The sequence below is a fragment of the Lucilia sericata genome, unplaced genomic scaffold (genome assembly GCF_015586225.1).
Source record: "Lucilia sericata isolate MDLA Ls3-8-SP2 unplaced genomic scaffold, ASM1558622v1 Contig000067F_arrow, whole genome shotgun sequence".
Classification (NCBI taxonomy): Eukaryota; Metazoa; Arthropoda; class Insecta; order Diptera; family Calliphoridae; genus Lucilia; species Lucilia sericata.
In genome coordinates, this window is record NW_023994101.1 from 615,193 (window position 1) to 635,616 (window position 20,424).

At 33.7% G+C, this 20,424-nt stretch overlaps 1 protein-coding gene across 13 annotated transcripts; it reads right to left on the reverse strand.

Moving 5' to 3' along the window:
• Window positions 1-2,498: 2,498 nt before the first annotated feature.
• LOC119616335 (E3 ubiquitin-protein ligase lubel) lies at window positions 2,499-19,998 on the reverse strand. Of its 13 annotated transcripts, none has more exons than XM_037972700.1 (21): window positions 19,616-19,998; window positions 14,547-14,634; window positions 14,109-14,316; window positions 13,910-14,046; window positions 13,716-13,847; window positions 12,998-13,330; window positions 12,392-12,679; window positions 12,042-12,327; window positions 10,876-11,973; window positions 10,193-10,410; window positions 10,033-10,125; window positions 9,684-9,962; window positions 9,517-9,615; window positions 8,952-9,453; window positions 4,219-8,855; window positions 3,894-4,160; window positions 3,525-3,830; window positions 3,309-3,460; window positions 2,864-3,247; window positions 2,629-2,797; window positions 2,499-2,563 (listed from the first exon to the last, which is right to left on the reverse strand). In XM_037972700.1, the coding sequence occupies exons 2-21, from the start codon at window positions 14,619-14,621 to the stop codon at window positions 2,528-2,530; spliced, it is 9,699 nt and encodes a 3,232-aa protein (XP_037828628.1). In that variant the 5' UTR covers window positions 14,622-14,634; window positions 19,616-19,998; the 3' UTR covers window positions 2,499-2,527. The 13 variants fall into 13 exon arrangements, with proteins under 13 accessions (XP_037828628.1, XP_037828623.1, XP_037828626.1 ...); XM_037972695.1 differs by having other exon boundaries at window positions 10,711-11,973; XM_037972698.1 differs by having other exon boundaries at window positions 10,711-11,973; window positions 12,392-12,544; window positions 19,616-19,997.
• Between the last annotated feature and the right edge of the window lie 426 nt (window positions 19,999-20,424).

Here is a 20,424-nt window from a genome sequence, read left to right on the forward strand (position 1 = left end):
TGATTTTTTCATATAACTAAAAATCTATATTATTTAACATATGTATGTACATGTGTTTGTTTCTTTTTTTGGCCAAATGTATTTTCATTAAGCACATAATGACTTTTATTGCTTAAAAAAGTTATTGAACAAAAAAAAAAACTAGAGCAATAAAAATAATGATCCGTTTTTTTGTTGGCTTTCTCCTATTGGGAAAATATCTAAATATCTATTTAACGCGTGGCGTACATAAAAAACCTGTGTCTTTTTTTAAATAAATAGAAACAAATCCCAAATAATTTCTTAAAATATAATAAAAAAAGCAATACAGATGTGTAAAAACATATCCATTTGTTAAAGAATGTTTTAAAAAGTAATGCGTATAGAAACAATTTTATAGCCAGACAATAGCTTTCATTTCACAGCTAATAGTAAGAATTTTAGAAAATTTGTTGTGGCAACAACATATTGTGAACATAAACAGTTTTTGATATTTGACATACTGTTTCTATTTTTAGAAAATTTCCAAATTTTAATATTACTCTCATTTGACTTTGGCGTCTGAAAGATATTCATTAAGCTTATCTTTTTAACAGCTCTTTCGTTAAGTATTCGCCACCAGAAAAGCTTTGATTGGGTTTGTTTGTATTTCATAACATTGTGAAAGCAGAAAGAGCTTTTTGTCGATACCAGCTTTCAAATCAGTTTAGTGTATTTTTTTTTATAAAAGTATGAGTTCAATTAAATATGTATGTGCTTGCGTTGAAAAGAGATATCGCGTGAGAGAGCTTTTTGTCCATAACTGCATTCATTTGTAATATCTCAACTTAGCTGAGATCAAAGCAAGTACAAAGTTCAAATTTCAGTATCCTTCTAATCCCAATGGAAATTCTTTGCTTGAAAAATATGCATATTTTTGAGTTAAATATTACTTTTGTGAAATTTGCTTATGAGGAAAAATCTTGTGATATAATTAAGTGTATTTGATTATTAATTTTTTTGTCGTAAGTTTAAAAATAAAATGCAAATTTTTTGTTAATTTTTTTATTTGCAAAACGTGTGAGAAAGAATTGAAAATAAAAAAATGATTTTACTATATTGTTTTTTTATTATTTAATGGGACCAGAGTCACTCAGCACAACCCGTTAGTTCTTGTAGTGGCAATTTACACCATTTTGATATAAAACTTTGTCTAAAACTGCGGACTTAAAACTGTTACTTTAATTCATTGTTTTTTTGACAAAAGGATTTTGGAAAATATCAGTTAATAAGCAGAAATTTTACAGAAAAATCTAGAAGAAAGTGAAAAGTCCAAATTTTGGAGAAAAAATGAGATTTCGTGAAAAGTGAAAAAAAAAAAATTGTTGAAAAATCGAATTTTTTACAAATAATCGACATTTTGGTAAAACATTGCAATTTTTTGTAAAAATCAAGATTTTAGTTAAAATTGAGATTTTAATTGAAAATTCAGATTTTATTAAACAAAATCAAAATTTTAGTTAAAAAAAGTAAAAATTCATTGAAAAATGTGGTAAAATTGAGATTTTAGTGATTAGTTTAGATTGAAGGGGCACAAAGCACTGCGACCTGAAAGTGGATCTTTTGTGCAGCCCGTTGGTTCATCAGGGTAACTGGTTCTGTCGGTGAGAGATTGTAAATTTCTTTTGGGGTTAGAAAGGCAGCCCCCCTCCCCCTACTTTGCTCTGCGAGTCCCCAATAATGGGCAGTTAGATAGAATATGTTATCTTGTAGTCCACATAATCTGCATAGATTCGTTATAGAGTTGCCTAGATTGAATTGATGGTATCTTAGACCACAATGTCCAGTAAATAACCCAGTTAGTACTCTAAGATCGCTTTTGTTTAGCTCTAATAGCTTTTGGGATTTTCCCCTTGACAGTGCTATAAAACGCTTTGTTTGTCTGAGCCCTGGTATTGCTTCCCAATGGCGAACGAATTCAGAATTTACCCAAGAGTCACACTTAGCCTTGGTATATCCTGGGAGAATACCAAAGAAGAGCTCAGGACCAATATATTGGGGACTAGCGCACCTATTTGCCAGGCAGTCCGCCCTTCTTAATCCCTTGGTTCTTCTCCTTAAACACTCCCTAGCACAAATAAAAATGACGTATATATCCGCTTGAAAGATTGAAGGATAGTATCCCATGAGAATGGCCTTTTGGAAGTTGGAAGTACAAATGCCCGCTCCCGTTTCGCCATTTATTTGTTTGGAGCCATCTGTTAAGCAATCTTTAGTGATAAATAAAGATTTTGAAAATATAGTATTGAGTGAAAATTCGAGATTTTGGTTTTATTGATATTTTGTAATATAAATTTATAAATAACGGAATACTGGGCCTTGAAAATAAAACCGATTCCATTAAATTAAAAGACAAAACTGTTTTGTTACTACAATCAATATAATTTATAAATTTATTTGGACAATATAAATAAATATTTTTAATAAAACATGAATTTAAGTTAAAACTAAATTTAAAATATGAAAAAAAGTATTTTTAAAAAAAAAAGACAGTCCCAATAATGCGTTTTTAAGCCATATCTAAAGGTATATTCTTTTGTATAACCTAAAAATTAATAAAAAAAACTCTTTAAACAAACATCTATGATATTTTCAAAAATTCAAAATTACCTCAGCACACATAGTTTTATAGATTTCATCTGTATCCCAAGGACCACGTTCTGGTAAGGCTATGCCGCGACGGCGTAACTCTTGAACACAATCCGTCAAATCGAATATGGGTAAAGGATCAATTTTCGCTTTAGCCACTTTGGCCGTTAAATATTCCACATAATGAGTGCTTAAAGAACATTGAAATCATATAAATAATATATTTGTAAACATTAAAAAATAAGGAGTGACCTACCGACACATTCCTGCATGTTTTTCGGGCACATCACCATTACATCTGGTATCTACCAGACCAGTAGGTGTTTCTTTTTGTATGGGTATGGGACAAAGCAACTCTTTCTTTTTCGATGAACTTGGCTCATTATCATCCACACTGTTCTCGGGCGTTTCAATGGGATCCACTTCGAATGGTACAGCATTATTTTTCAGCAGAATCTGCAGCTGTATGGGCAGTTTGTCACGCAAATAGAACAAACAATTACGCGGATGATGGGCATGAAGACCTAATTTGGCACAATATGGTGAAATGTTACATTTGGCACCCATCATAAAGGGTTTGGCACAGCCATAACAAAATTCATATTTGCACTGGGTGCAAGTGAAATGCATGCAGCCACCTCTATAAGAAATAGTTATGAATTGTTATTGGTGGTATACTCTGGAGAATAGTGCATATTTACCTGGCTAAAGAATATCTAAATTTACACTTGGGACAATCGATGCCATTTTGTTCTAAATGCTGTTGAACTCCCTTAGCTTGTACCTCTGGATCATTGGCTGATTCCCATTCAGAATATTGATCGCAGGAAATGCCTTCATGTTGTTTTTGCCACTGCAAGCCCATTAACAAATCTTAGAAATTTTGTATGTAATGGAATATATAAAATTTAGCTTACCGTCTTCCGACATTGAGCACAGGTTACTGAACCACAATCGGGACATATAAGACGCTTTTGTTTGGGTCTAGCAAAGAATCCCGAAGAGCATTGTACACACCATTTAAAGTTGGGATCTTTGAGTAGTGTACGATCTCTTAGTTTACGTTGGAATAATTCGTGAACTTCTGGCTCAAGTATGTTTTTCAAAAATATATCCAAATTGGAGAAATATTCCAGATTTTCATCTTCATGTTCGGTTTGATTATGCAGTTCGGGTAATTTGCAGAAAGGACAACTACAATCGTTAATACTGCGTTCGGTTATCTATAATAAATTGACAAATGAACATTAAATTGATCTCAAGAAAATTTAAAATGTCTTTGCTACCTGTACGGTGAAATAAGTTTTGGCACATTGCTTGCAACATTTGTGGGTACATTTGAGCATGGATACGATTTGGTTAAGGGCATAAGTGCCGCTACAAAGTTCACATTCCTGTTTAAGTAAGGCCACAGCATGATCAAGATCGCTGCACTCTTTGGCCGCCCATAATGAAACATCTTGTTGGAATTTCATAGAAACCAAAGCGGCAGCAATTTGAGCTTCTGCAATAGTGGCAGTCAGCTCTTCCTTCATGAACTTTTGAACAAGTTCCTGGAATAAATAAAGACATATAATGCTTCCTTTTTAAAATTTTGTATAATTAATTTACCTCCGTATTAACCTCCTCTTGGACCTGCTCTTGAACACTTGGATATGCTCTGAAAACGGGTACACTTAATTTACGTTGCCTTATTTCCAAAGGTTCTAGTTCTTCTTCTTCCGATGAGGATTCATAGTCATCATCCGAAAAACAAGTTTCGTGATATTTCTTTTTCGGTATGCGTGGCTGAGTTCTCGACTTGAATAGAGAACTTACAGCAGGCTTTTCTGTGCTAGAGGGAGTGGGTCTAGTAAGTTTATTTATAGCTTCTACAATAGAAGACTTTCTTTTAACGGTGGGATATACTTTTGGTGTGGGTGTTGGGGCTGCATTAAGAGTTGGACTTATAAACTTTTGACTTATAGTTTTTACGGATGCTATGCCAATTGGTGTTGTTGGTCCAGAAAATGATTTTGATCGTGTGTATAATTTCTTTTTGAACTCATTTTGTGGTTTTGCTGTTGTGGTCTCTTTTGTTTTTGTTTCCTTGGGCATTTCTTTAGGTTTAGGTATTTTACTAGCTGTTAGCGGTTTTTTCACTGAAGGTTTAACTTCCTCATTTGACTTTTTCTTGTTTTCGGAGGATGTTATTCCTTTGCTAGTGGAGGGCAGATTGTCGTTATTTGCTTCTGAAACTTTGCGTTGGGAGTTTGGTTTCGGTAGAGATGTTGTTTTAACATTGCTTGTTGATGGCATATCATTTTTGACACTTGCGAAATCTGCTTCATTAGAATCAGCTGCCTGGCTTGAAGATAAAGTCTGTGTTTCTGTTTGTTGTGTATTTATTGTTGATGTTATATCCTCCGAAGTTGCCATGGACTGATCCTCAATATTAATCCCTATAGGTAAATTAGCTTCCTGATTTGACAATAAAGCCTCAGTTTCTGTTTGTTGCTTCTTTATTGTTGATGGTAGATCATCTGATATTTTGGTAGACTGATCCTCAATTTGAATTTCTTTAGTCGAATCGCTTGAGTTAACCTCTGTTGTTGGTGATTGTTTATTAGAAGTTGTAGGTAGTTCTTGTTTACTTTGTGAAATTGCTACAGGTTCCAGTATCGCTTCAGCATTTCTCGAATTGACTACAACTACCTCCGCGGGCAACTCCGGTAAGTCATTCTCTGTCTCCAATTCATTGGCTATAGTAGTAGAAGCTGAAAGTATATCTCTTAAACCACTAACTAATGCAGATTTGTCTTCGGAATCATGTTGTGTATTAGAATGCTGTTGTGTGTTCAATGCTTTATCTTTTGGTGATAATGAATTGACATTCTGTAAAACCGTTTCAACTGACATTTCCGGTAAAACATTTTCCGATTCTACAAATTGCATAGAAGATTGTGACTGCTCTAAGTGATTATCAATCACAGTTTCTACTGGCAGCTCTGGTAAAGTATTTTCCGTTTCAACAAATGCAGCGGTTTCTTCATTAGAGTTAATTTGATTTTGTGTATCATTAGTTTCTGTTTCAGTTATTGGCTCATCCTGTTCGAAGTGATCAGATAGTAATGTTTGTGAATGATCAGATGATTCGGTTATATTGGACAAAGCTGAGCTGTTGTGTATATCTCTGTGATCTTGAGATTCTTGGCTTAGTAGAGGAGATTGAGTTTTGCTGATGGATTCTTCTTCGTTGCCCTCAGTTATATCTTCAGTGATATCATCATATTCCTCTTCATCCCCGGTTTCGTCTTCTTTTTCCTCCTCTTCTCCCTCTTCCCAGTCTTCATCTTCCTCCTCTTCTCCTTCTTCTTCATCATCATACTCATCGGAGTATTCGTCTGTGTACTCTTCGTCATCTGTAGAAGATTCGAAATCATCTATACTTATTTCATCTTTCATTTGTTTGATCAATCTTTGGGTGTCTTCCACTAATTCGGAGAGATTTTGTTTCGCAGGATCACCGGATGGTATGAATTCAGTTGGTGATTTTAAACCAGAAGATTGACTGATAGTAGAGTGTAGTGTGGAACTGCTTGTAGATGGTGCAATAGTACTATTATTGTCTGTTGTCTCCTGTTGTATTACCAAGAACATTTCACTAGTGGTACTAGGAGATTGAAATTGATCAGCTCTAGAAGCTACTTCCGTTGTGGAGGTATCGCTTTCGATACTATAAAGTTCTTCCTCTTCTGATTCATCCTCGGTTATCTCATCATTAGTAAGATTGTTTGAGTTGTTTAAATCGCTAGGTGTTTGAGGGATTTCCACCACCTGTGATGGCACTGTTGTAGGCACATTTTGTTCATTCGTTTTTACAATCTCATTTGAATTAGTTTTTCTTAAGATTGTGGTGGATGTATTTATTAAACTTTTATTGCTGGCAGTTCTGCGTACAGGAATTTTGGATACTCTTTTATTTGATGAAGATGCTGAAGCTTCATTTGTTGAAGTTTTTGTCTCAATTACGGAAACTATTTCTTTTGGTGTGCTAGAAGTTTTTGAAACATTACCATGTTCCTCAGGAACTGGACTCGATTCTGATTTATTTTCTATATTTTCTTCAGATGGTTGTATTTCATCCCCTTGTTGTTCCACAGGAACTGAGCTCGTTTCTGATTTATTTTCTATATTTTCTTCAGATGGTTGTATATGATCTATTGAAGAATTATCTTTTTGAACTACCACTTCAGGCTCTTGTTCAGTTGTATTTGCAGTATTTCCTGTTGTTTCAGAATAGTTAGGCATATCAGATGTTGGAGGTTTTTCAACATTGCTCATTGCACTTTCAGCTTGTTCTAGTTCCTTTGAAAGATCTTTTAAAGTAGTTCGCTTGTATTGATTAATATTTTTAGTTCTAATTTTAGATTGTTTGTTGGACTTTCCTCTTTGGCTTGATGTCGTTGGATTTTCATGTTTCTCCTTAGCTTTCATAACTACTGCTGATTCTTCTATAGGTTGTGTAAAATCAGATGTATGAGCTGTTTCAGAGATTGGAGTTTTGTTGCCATCATTCGAAGATAATGATGCTGCAGGTTGATTAATGCTCATAGGGGACGCGTTATTATTATTTGTTGAGGAGTTATCTTCCTTAACTAAAGGCTCCTCAGTTTGTGTTGGAACAGGACTTTTAATGATTTCGGAGGAATTCAGAGGTTCAGAATTTTGATTTGAAACTCCAGCATTCGTTGTTACTGCATCATTGCCAACTTTAGTGGGAACTGCTGTTAGAAGATTTGTTTCAAGTAAATTGACATTTTGGGATGTATTTGGGATTTCATCAGATTTGAGTGAAGTGTCTGCACTTGGAGCTTGTGGTTCTTCTACACTCAAGTTTTCGGATATGTTTCGATTATTAATTTCTGGCAAGACTTCAGACTGATTTTCAGAAAAAGCTATTACTTCAACAATAGTTTCCTTGTTATTATCTTTACGAAGTGTAGTTGGGATTTCATTGTTGTTCAGCAATGAATCTGATCGAGATCCAGAAGCTGATGGATTTTGTACCAGAGTCTCTTCCACATTTACCACATTGGGTATTGTTATCAATTCAGGATTTAATTCAGTTGCCGAATTAGAGGGCATTTGATTTTCTAACAAAGAGTCATTGTCAGAAGATTTTGGAATTGCATTTTGAGTACCAGAATTGAAAGATACTTGAACTTGATTTTCCAAATTATTCTCTTCTGTTGGTGGTATGTAGTTAAGTATAGTAACAGATTGAGCTAAAGTCGGAATTGGTTTTTGGACTTGTGTTTCTGGCAAATCTGCATTGTTATTTTTATGATCCTGAACTGGTGCTTGCACAGTCTCTTCTGTCGGTTGAGGAATTTGAGCATCTGGAGCTTTAAACAACTTAAACACCAGTCGCGAAGCTTCTTCCAATGTCTCAAAATCGAACTCTTCTTCATGTTCTCTCTCTAAGCCCTTATCAAATGCCAATTGAAAAGTGGCAATTTCTGCAGTATAAACATATTGGGGTGGCAATTCTTCTCGAATGGAAGCATTTTTGATATTTGGTTTTATAACTTCTTCCATGAGAAATTCATCTTGATCTATTGGTGGCGGTGGTGGTGGTGCAGGAGCTTCTTGTACAGGTTCCGGTGTAATTTCTTGAATTTCAGTTTTTTCTTCAACTTCTTCATTATTTTTAAGTTTTTCTTCAATATCTTCCATTAATTCCATTTCGACTTGTTGCACCAGATTGGGTACAATTTCCTGTATATGCTGCCAAACAAAGTTCTTAACATCGGCTTCATTTTCGGAATTGTTGTCTTTGGGAGTAGTCTTAAATTTAGTTGAGGTTATGGGGCTTTTGGTTAATATTCTCATGGTTTCGGAATCATATTCGTTATCGGTTTTGGGATTTCCATTAGTAATCATATCGTGTATTGATCGTAGTACTTGTTCGTTTTGATTTTGTTGATTGTGTTCCATATTGCCAATCAGAGTCTCAAGATCTTTGAGAACGTTTTTATTGCTGAGTATCGTTTCATCTATGGGTAGCGGGCTGTTGGCAAAGTCTTTACTGTCCGCACTGTAACTGGATGTATTATCGAGCATGTGATTATTGTTTTCGAATGGAGAGTTTAATGAGGCTGGTCGATCAAATGGTGATGGCATCTGATTATTGTTAGAAAAAGCACCAGTAGCATTTGGTGTTTGCATGCATTCTGAAGCATTGGCACTGAGGAAATTATGAATGTCTACAATGAGAAAAATAAGGAGAAGAAGGAGAATCAAAAAAAGTCTATGAAATGATGAGCCTCATAAAATGTTCTGTTAATAAATCTAATGCTAACCTTTGTCCATGTTATAGTGTGTTGATTGTGTTGATGAGTGTGGCGAAACGGACAAAGGCAGAGAACCGCTCTCATTTTCTACACCCCCTGGTGAACCCCAGATTCTCATAAGAAATGGTTTCAGTTGTGTGCGACTTAAGTCCAGTAGAGCTAACTCGACATTGCCTTGATGTGTGGTTAGAGCTGTTACAATATCTTCACGGGAAAAGTTGCCTTTTGAAGAAATGTCACGATATTTGCGTTGCCTTTGCTCTATGCACTCAGATACTGCTTGCCATATATTGCCGGTATGCAGACGTAGGGCATCTCTAGCTTCCATCTGTGATATAGTGCCAATAGTATTCTCAGCTCTCTCCTGACCATATTTGGTAGCCAAACTTTGTACTGTTTGTATCAGTTTAGGCCAGTTGTCTCGTAACCATACTAAAGGATGCATATCAGGTCCACAGTATTTCAAGGCAGCATTAAGCTCTTCGGTGGTGTGTTTATATAAATCAGATTCCTATAGGGAAAGATTGTTTAGTAAATATTATATTGATCGGAGAATTACGTTATTTAATACTACTTTATGGTTTTCCATGTCATTGATTCTTAGAGAGGAGAGATCGCGATAGGGTAAATCATAGATGCTACCACCCAAGGGTGAGTGCATTTGTGATGAAGTCTTGAAATGAAATGAAACAAAGAAATCAATGAAAAGGTAAAGATGCTTAAACAGAGTGGACTAAATACTTTTTGCAACAGCATCAATTCACTTATGGATGGTTGACGCCTTCCTAAGCCATTAAATGTCTCAAAATCCATAGACATTGTATCATCCATACGTAAATCGTTGTTACTACGATAACGCTGACGTTCATTGTAGGAGTACATGGGATGACTCGCATGATGATGATTGTTCTGATAGTGATGATGAGAGGGTACATGACTGATATTGTGTATCTTGTTTAAAACTTCGGCTTCGAAAGATTTCAAATCTTGTATCTTGGGAGATGGAGGAAAATTTGTTTGCTAACAAAATAAAATGAAATTAGGAAGGTGTAAACGAAAAGGAGTTTTTTTATTTCAATGGCCTACTTACTTGTATCATATCATTATACAAGGGTTGTGATGTGGGTTTCGCAATAGGTTCTTCCCTAGTTTCTGGTTTATGTATGGGTAAAGTGTCATAAGTCTAGAGTGAAATTGAAAGGTGCATTAATGCTATGAATATTATGTACGTTTCAATATTGAAAACCTACTTGAGTGGAAATACTTTGAGGTGGTGGTGAAGTACCTATTTCTCTGGCCTGAGACTGTCGTGAATCGTTTTCCTGTCGCTCAACACTTGCTGACTTCGAAGAAGTACCGCAAGCTGTAGATGCTTTTGACGACTTTTTAGACTCAGCCTTACGTGTGACCTCATGGGCTGTAGCTTGAATATTCTCATCCAATGTAGCCCAAATGTCCTCCACAGATTCTACAAAATAGTTTACATTTCATTAATAAAACAACACTGGTGTAGGGTTTAACAAATTTTTAATATTAATTTGAGGATGTATTTAAATATTTTGTTAATCTAGGTATAAATAAAAAAATTAAATAATTTTCAAAATGTATAAAATGTTATGAAGATCATTATTAATTATAATTACGGTTATTAAGATTAATAAAATGGTGGTATGGATTTGTTGGGGCTGTGATTTGGTTTGTTTGTTTGGACTTGATGTTTTTTAAAAGAGTTTGGTTCCTTCCAAAAAGGAAATTCTCCTACGCATACCTTTCGTTTTGAGCGTTAAATTGTTGGCATCGTCTGTAGTGTGAGCAGAGTCTGTGTTCGTTGTCTGAATGTTGTTTGTAATTTTCGTAGTTTCAGTGTTATTTGTTGTAGTGTGTTGCATGGTTGATGACTGTGACGACGTTGATGGTTTCTTCTTAATCGTACCACTTTTATCCTTATGATCCTTGACAGTTTCCTTTTCGTTTTCTTTCTCCTTGGCATGTCCCTTCTCTTTTTTAACCAAAGGTGTTTTAATCTGTTTAGGAGGAGATATAGATTTTATAGCTTTTTTTGGTTTGATACTGGGAGTTTTACAGCATATAGAGCAAATTTTTATATTGGCCTCATTAACAAATGTGCAAAATTCACATTCCCATTCGTGGTCTGGTGTCGAGGGTGGAGGACCCAAATCGTCTTCTTCTATTTCATTGACTTCAATTTGTTCAGTTTCTTGTTCTTGTTCAGCTTCTGATTCTTCGCTTTCTTCACTTTTAGTTTCTTCTTCCTCTTCTGTAGCACATTCTTGTTTTTCCTCCACCTCTAATGGCTGCTGTTCCTTTTTAATAGGTTGCTGTTCTTCTTCCGATTCACTTGCCGATGGCTGTCTCTCTTGTTTTACCGGTTCGTCCACAACTTTTTCGATTATTTCTTGTTTAGTTGTTTGTTTTACTGCCGGTGTTTGTACTGCAGCACTTGTCTTTTGGGGTGTTGGGGACTGGCTTTGCCTTTTAGGTTTTGACGACTTTTGTTTAAGATTTTCTTCTTTTAGTTTTTGTTCGATTTTGGCTTGTACTAAAGCTCTGGTACCCGAACCTTCTGAATCCAGATCTGAATATATACGTGAGGGTTTGAGCGGGCTATTAAAACCAGAATCTGCCGAACGATTATTATTATTGCTGGAAGATGTTCCTCTTCCTGGTGCCCAATCATTATGAACGGATTTGGCAATTGAATCTCTGCGCTGGTTGCGTGCTCGATTGCGATGTGCTTTAGACTGCGATAATTCAATATCATCGTCTAGAGGAAATTGGGAAGCACTGGACATGCGTCTTTGTCGAGTTCTTGAAACACCAGAACGAGCTGAAGTTATTGAACGACGATCATCTTCATCGGAATCTTCATCATCGGTAGCTTCATCGTCGATATAACTAGAACGTTGTTTGCGCCTTAATGTAACAGATTTGCGGCTCATTGCTGGTGAAGCCATACGAGAACCAGCTCGTGAAGCTGCGCGAGAAGTGGAAGGTGGCATACCAATTAAACCTGCAACAAGAAATACAACATGTGAAATCATTTGTAATATTTAGAATGTTATTTTTATATGAACAAACCTGGATTCATTACAGGCATACCACCCATGTAAGGCTGTGGATACATTTGTTGGAAACCTCTTTGATTCATGAAAGTCGGTGGTGGATACATGCCATTCATGTGTGGTTGCATCATATAGCCAGCGGGAACATTCAAAGACATATTGGAACGATTTAAATGTTGCTGTGATGACAACTGATTACTCCAGGGATCTTGATGCATATGCATATGATGCTGATTGGGTCCATTCCATTGAGATTGTTGCTGAGCACAATTGGCACAATTTAACTGAGCCATGGACTGGGCCTAAAAGAATAATATTTAGATCAATAATTGATAGAAGTTTTTTAATTACATATAAATTTTGTACCTGTTGCATGGGATTATTCATCCAACCATTGTTTGTTACATTCTGTTTGCGGTTTATCTGATTTAGATTAAATACCGAACTGGACATGCCACGTTGACCTAACTGATTGGCCCGTTGTACGGCCATTTGATGATGCTGTAATGCCATTTGACGCTGATGGAACAAATTGAAATTATTATCATCCATTAGGTCTAGATGGGATGAGTTGATACCAGACGACATGCTGCCAGAACGAAAATGTGATGGCGATTGTGAAATGCTTGACCATTGATCGAATGCTGACATATTCTGTTTACAGTGAGACAATGACATCACAACGATACGATACGATACCAATATGGAAGGATTACACATGACACGGACCAGAGATCCAACAATACATTATATATGAGAGAGAAGGGGGAGAGGTAAACAATGAAAACATTGAGAACGAGACAATTTTGAATTACATGAAAATAAATGAGAGGGAATGACATAAATGAGAGAAAGAGAGAGAAATGTTGCGCTCACCAAAATTACACATATTTCTGGAGCGTTATATGAAATCAACTCTTTCTCTCAGTTAATTAAACAATTCTCATTTCTTGTTAGAAGAAAAAAAGTTACCTGATCTGTTACCGAGCCACTGCGTTCTCTTTCCATTTGTTCTTTCTGTTGCCTATAGCGTTGCTGCAACAATTGCATGCGATCCAGTGTAGCATTTGCTTTACTTTTGATCTTCTCCAACGCCACCGAGGGTGGACGTTGTATATTATCGAATACTGATTTGGGCGTCGTTGAACGTGACGACTCACTTGGCGTCTTGGGAGTTTCGGGCAATGGACGATTTAATAAGTTCAAACCTCTGGGCAAAGAACCAAAGCGTTCTTGCCAAGATGCATTCTTCATAGAAGGTGTAGGTGATGGAGGTACAGGAAATGGCGCCGGCATAGCATTACCCTGAGATTAAGGTTATATATAATGGTGATCATGTTTTAAGGACTCATTAAACATATGTATATATTAGAGAAAAAAAAAACTATTCAAATTCAGATTTCTTTTGGTTTGTGTTATTTATTTTTTGATAATGTAAACTTGATAAGAAAATTTAAATTTCTTTAAAATAGTAATAATATTTATAAATAATAATAATAATATGTAGAATAGTAATAATAATAATAATAAGCTTGTACAATCATAAGTTAGCACAGCGTAAAAAAGCAAGCGTAACTACGAACAGAATAATTTCTGTACGAGAATTAACACAATTTTCGATTTTGAATAATGAAAGAAATTGTCGGTAAAGTCTAGGGAATTTTCTTTAGAAAATCGTGCAGAAGCGTACCTGATCCTTGCGCTGCATGATGGGTGTCATTAAGCCGCGTTTATTGCGTCTGGGTGGAGCCACTGGCGGTGTGGGTCCTGGTTGACCGGGTAAAGTTTTAGGCGGTATGGGTGGGCGTGACTTTTCGATGGTCTGTAAGAAAATAGTTAAATTTTAGGAAATTTATATTTATTGTTATGTTATATGGATCATACCTTTCTTTGATGATCTTTACGTTTGGGATGCTTGTGAAACATATCGTCACAAGAGGCACAAAATATTTGTTGAGCACATTCTTCACAGGTAACCCAAGGATTGCCAGAACCACATAAAGTACATTTTAGTTTATTATCTATTAAATTAGAAAAGTTGTAAGAAAAACTAATTGGGGAGAAAAATGTGATTATAACTTACCTGGTGTTTTTGAACCAGAACTGGCAGAATTTGGTCTCAGGGGAGCATTTGAGTATTGTTGATTAGAGAATTCAATAACTTCATAATCCGGTTCTGGTTGCGATTTAGTTTTTGGCGGCAAACTGGGTTGTTTTGCCGGAGCATGACCATTTTCCGGTGTTAAGGGAGGCGGTGGTGGTCTTGGACCAATGCGATCACTTTGCTCTGTCTTTGGACCGTAAAAAGAAATATTATTTGGTTTTATCACTTTAAACATGTTAACTATTTACTAAGTAATGAATCACTAAAATTTTTAATACCATAATAAATCACATTTTTAATGAACAATTTTAAAACTAGGGCAATATGTTATTTCAGTTGTTTTACAACATGTCATGATTTTATGTCTTATTACTGAGTGTGAAATTATTTATCAACGGAATATTTTCAATTACTTACCACCCATTTTGGCATAGAACGTTCATTTCGAGTGATTAACATCCCTCCATTTCTATTATTTGCAAGTGAGCTCATATTTTTCTATCGTCTAAAATTTAAATAAAAATTTTTACAATATTTTCATCTTTTAGATTATGAATTTTTTCGCAGCAACAACTCGTACAACTAACAATGGCGAGCAACGAAAACTACTGATGGTCAAATTGAAAATTTTCAAATTTTAGTACTCATGGTATATGATCGAAAAATGTATAGAATACCAAATGTGAATCTCATTAAAGGCGATGACAACTAAACATTTAGGAGTATATGCAATATTGGAAAAAAATATTGAGAAGTTTGCACAGTAGCGAGTTGAAATATAAAGAGATCTCCAGCAGAGATAATAACCCAGGGGAAAAATGTATTTCTTTTGGCAAAATTTGGTTCTTAAAAAGTACCGTAATGAACATTAAGTACTATGATGTTTCTTGTAAAGAAGCTTTAATAATGAAAATCTGTGATCTTAAGATTAATTTGCAATTGATAATTCATACTAAAAAATACTTACAAATTTCTATTTCATTATAAATATGTTTAAGTTTTAATATGCATTAATACGAGGGCCTTATGTTGTTATTGTTAATTTGTTAATGAAATATTTAAAAGAAAATTTAAAAACATCAAGGGTAAACTATATATACTAGATAAAATGACTGTGTATTCAAATATATACATATACATATATATTAAGTATAATTCAATATAAAATATTAGAAATTTTTATTGAAATTGACAAAATATTTGAGGTTTTTCTACTCTATACTCTCTAAAATTCTTATGAGAATTTTCCTTTGAAAAGAGAACTGCAGAGAGTGCAATGTGCTCTCCCTCTTTCCTACTCAAGTTGTTAAATGTCCTCTTTTTCTACCATTTGTTTATATTAAGTTTTAGTACATGTCTTTGAACCACATGTTAACGGCTCTGAGTAAAATTGTTTGTTTTTCTTTCTTTTTCGACTGTTTCTGATTTTGTTTATTTTTTTTTTTGTTTAATTATTTTTGGCTTAAAAATGTGTGTATTTTCTTTTATTATTAAATTAATTTTTGCTAATTTTTATTTATCACAAATTTTGTCATTTGTCTCATTTTTCGCCTTCTCTTGAGAAATGAAATTGAGAGTGATTTCTATTTGGGAGTACAGGAAGTGGTTTTCATTTTATTTCTATTTTTTATAGGTTTCTCGCAATTTTTCGTGTACAGATGTTCTCTATTAAAAATAATTATATATCACTCATTTTCCACCAAACATAATTAGCGCAATTTTACTTGTATTTTGTTAATCTAACAAAAAACAAATAGTAGTAAAATTTTTACTCAGCTACTCGCACGTTATGTAGAAACAACACATTCATTTAAAATCCATCGAATTTCATTCATAAATTGTTACATCTCTGATTTTGCTACTATTTAATCTATCACATAGGCTTATTCCTAACTACCGGAATACCTAGGTGAATAATCTATAGGAGGAATTCAATCATCATCCATTACAAAGAGACAGTCAGAAAGCTCAATAATGGCAATGGACTTTTGTTTAGCTACTTTAAGTGTCTACTCTCTAGATTTTTTTGATACATAAGTGAAGACAGTTTCGCTGTGGTTAGACCCTAGTGGATATTACGGATGTTTGACCTTTGTCGAACTACTGGGTATATTCTTGTATATATAAATAAACATTTTGTATAAATGTCTAACAAGCTGAAAGTTGTTTTGGTTTCATGTGTTTGAAATTAAGATGTAGAGCCGGATAAGTGAGAACACATAAAGGGGACTTTTTGGTACTTTTTCGTTCTACTGACAAATTGTACGTTTTGTTTCTTTTTATCTATATTGAACCGAGAAACATGAAATTAAGAATGTAGAGCCGGATTAAGTGAAAACACATAAAGGAACTTTTTTTTGATACTTATTTTGCTCTTTAAAGTATTTCTTTGACTTTTTCTATTCGTATAATATTGACCATAGAACATGAAATTAAGTGAGCGATAACATATAAAAGGGGACTTTTTGGTACATTTTCCTTCTTCATGAACCTAGAAATATAAAATTAAACATTAAGAGCCCTAAGTTAGTGAAAATCTGCAGAAAGGGTTTTCGGTACTATCACGTTCTATGAATGGTACTCTTTAGCTTTTATGTACCCTGATTGATAGAAAATCTTTAAAGTGAGACTTTGTGGTACTTTTTCGCTTTACGACTAGTATTTTTTGATTTTTGTAATGAAATTTATGCACATCCGTTGTCTAAAGTTAACAAACATAATAAACTCAAAATCCGTTGTCAATAGTAAGCTCAACACGTTTGTTAACTTATAGACAACGGATGTGCATAAAAATTAGATTGCGACAACGAATTGTTGCAATGTTTACAGCGTTGCGTGCTCAACATTACATGTTGTTGTTGTATGTATGTATATACTTGACAACGGATGTTATTGAAAAATTTGGTGTCAATTTGGTACCAGGCGTGTATATATTTCTACTAGAAAGCTTCTCTAGATCTAGTTTCTGGGCTAAAAATTTACTTTTTTGCGAAATGGGACAAATCGTTATTTTCGTTATTTCTATAAAATTTGAAGACTACATAAGTCTGTTCATTTAGGGACAACAAAGGTTTAAGTATTGAAAGGTCTAAATGTTTAACTATTAAAAAGATTTTAAGATATAGATTACAAAAAATTGTTTGAATTAAAAATGCCTCTCATATAAATTTTACTAAAATAGGTGTCTACATGTCTGATCCCCAGTCCTGATCGAAATGACTACCTTCTTGTAATAATAACATGTATTTGATTCTTATTCATAGATCTTTGGGACGTTCTAAATCATAATAATCAATAAGTTCAGATAAACAGTAATCAGAAAATTGCCTCTTGGAAGTCGAAGTCTTATTGACTTAGTACTAACAAGCATAAAAATCATGAGAATCTTGAAACGTGCAAAAAATATAATCAGAACATATACATTACTCCGAATGATCTTAACTCTTGGAACACATACTATTTTTTTATTTCAGCTGGTTCAAAGAATATATTCCGTAAAAGTTTGGAAAATTTCCTCGAGGAAAAAGGGTGGAAATGTTGGCAAAATTAAAGGTGATCAAAATACTAAGCAGATTCCCGATTCAGTGTTCGGCTTCGGTTATAAAACGTATATGTATAAGTACTTTTATAAGTGTGAACTTAGTTTATGATGTTTACAGTCTTAAATATCCTATTAATGTTCGAGTACGATGGTGTCGATGGTTCGAGTAAAATGGTTATGCTGTAGTGCCTCTAATTTATATGGGTTTTAGTGCAGACTTTGTAAAGTTAGATTTTAATAAAGATTCTGTGACTGTTAAAGTTTGTGCTGTGAAAAGCTTTTCAATGTTGGTGACCTAGGTTAATGCTTATGCACTAAATTCGTCATATAGGTAGTACATTTGTATAGTAGTATATAGGCAGAAGATTTAAAATATCACATTTTTACTGCATGTCGGACATGGCCGAACATATGATACCCTACAAAAAAGTGATTTTCTAAAAAAGGGGTTATGAGGCAAAGATAAATTGGTCTGTCCCTATAAATTTTGGTAGAGCAATTTACGATGACATTGAATTTCAATGTGATACTTTCCACTTTCAAATCCTTTTCTGAAGGGGACTATGTATGGGGGATGAGGTGAAATGAGGCCCTATCATTACGAAAATTGTATCATTTAAACTTATATAAAGCTAAGATTTGCCGATTTTTATAGAGATTTTACAAGATTTAACATAATTATAAGCTCAAAAGCCCTATTCGGGGGCTACGGTTGTATAGGGTCTAGGCTTCGTCCTTGGGTCAGAAAAAGAGTATTTGCCAAATTTCATCAATTTATCTTGAAATTGCTACCTGTAGCGTGCGCACACGGGTTACATGGTCACATAGATGGACAGACAGACATACGGACATAGCTTAATCGACTCAGAAAGTGATTCTGAGCCGATTAGTATACTTTAGGGTGGGTGTAGGACCAATATTTTTGGGCGTTACAAACATCAGCACAAATGCATAATACCCTCCCCACTATTGTGGTGTAGGGTATAATATTGTTGACAATTTTTTATGTTCTTATCCTAAATTCCTTCAATACAATGTTTCAAGTTATAAAAAAACTATGTTGCAAGTTATACTAAAAGTTCTTTCAACATATTCACATAAAGTTTTCAAATTTTCCTTTATATTTTACATAGAGAATCTCTGTTTTAAATTAAAATGTGTTGAATATTTTTTTGCACCATTTACCACAAAAATAATTGCATTTTTATGTTAAAAATAAAAATAGTTTTCTTAGCTCCACATTTTGTAAAAATTTGCTTTGATATTAGAGAAATATAAAATAATCATAAGAATGAAAAATAAAACACCAAAAAAGTTGTCTGTTCTATATACAAAAAGTGATGTTTTTTCTTTTCAAAATAACGACTATTTGTGTATGTTGCAAACATTTACAATGGGTGCCTTTGTATATATTTTAAAATAATTGTGTTTGTATATGTTAAAGTGGCGTGTATAGTATTTTTGGCCAAAAATAACATTTGTCAGCGTAAATAAAATAAAAGAAACAAATTAAAAAAAAATGCGATTGACTTCGTCATTTTCATCGGCTAAAAGTTGTTGGTGCTTTTAGAAATAAAAAAAATTTTAAAAAGTGTTGATGTCGTACGAGTATGTTGCTGCTAGCAAAATAAAAAATTGCTATTGCTAATGAGGCTGTAGCTGATGATGTTGTTGATGATGTTGCCGTGGATGCTGCTGCTGTGTAAGTAAGCCCAGGGAGACGCTGCTGTGTTATTTTTGAAAATTTCAACAACTATTTTTAAATGCCGCAAAACACTTTTCTTGTTTGATTGTTTGTATGTTTTTGTGTGTTTTGCTTAATTTTTATTGCTTATAAAGGCAAAATTCAAAATTTATTTTTAGACAATTTTTATTTTTTTATATATAAATTTTATAGAATTATTTTTATTTATAATTAGAGATTTTATTAATAACTTTTTATAACCTTTGCTTAAGGGTGAGGAGGTTGATATCTTTTAGTATATATATGTATGTATATTTTCAAATTTTAACACTTCCTGTTTTATTAACACTGTACACTTTCTTAAAACCGTTACTTTTTCGTTTTAATTTATTGCAATTTTTTTAAATTTTCTGACAAATTTTCGTTTTTCTTTATTTAAAAAAAAGCTTTTTTAGTTATAAAAATAACTTTTTTATGTATATTTTTTTTTTTTTTCAATTTAAATTTAATGACGGCCTAAATACTGCTTACATAACTCGCGTGCCGTTTAGTATTGTCGTTGTCTGTTTCCGTATTCGCACAATTTTTCTAAAAATTTCGTATTTATCGTTCAACTGCTGCTCACAAACTAAGAAAAATATTTAGTTGTCGCCGCATACAAGTGTTGAAAATTTTTGCTCAATATTTAGGTATTTTTCTTTTTCACTACGTATATATTGTCAAACGCAATAAATTTTGGGGGAAAATGTATAAATGAATGAAAATTTGTGTTGTTCTCTAAAACTCTTGAAATGATCTTTTTTCTCCGTTTATACAGATAGCTACAGACGATTTGGTGACATTTAGTGAGTTTGAGATTTCTTCCGTGAATTTGAGGGAAAACATATAACATCAACGTATATTTGTAGGAAGATGATAATGCTGAAAAATCAATGATAAATAATAGATTTTTTTGTATATAATAGAAAACTATTTTATTTATTTTGTAATTTTAAAAACAGAGAATTTTTAAATACTTTGTTTTTACTCATTTTTACTAGTTTATTTCAAATATGTAAGTGAAAAATAAT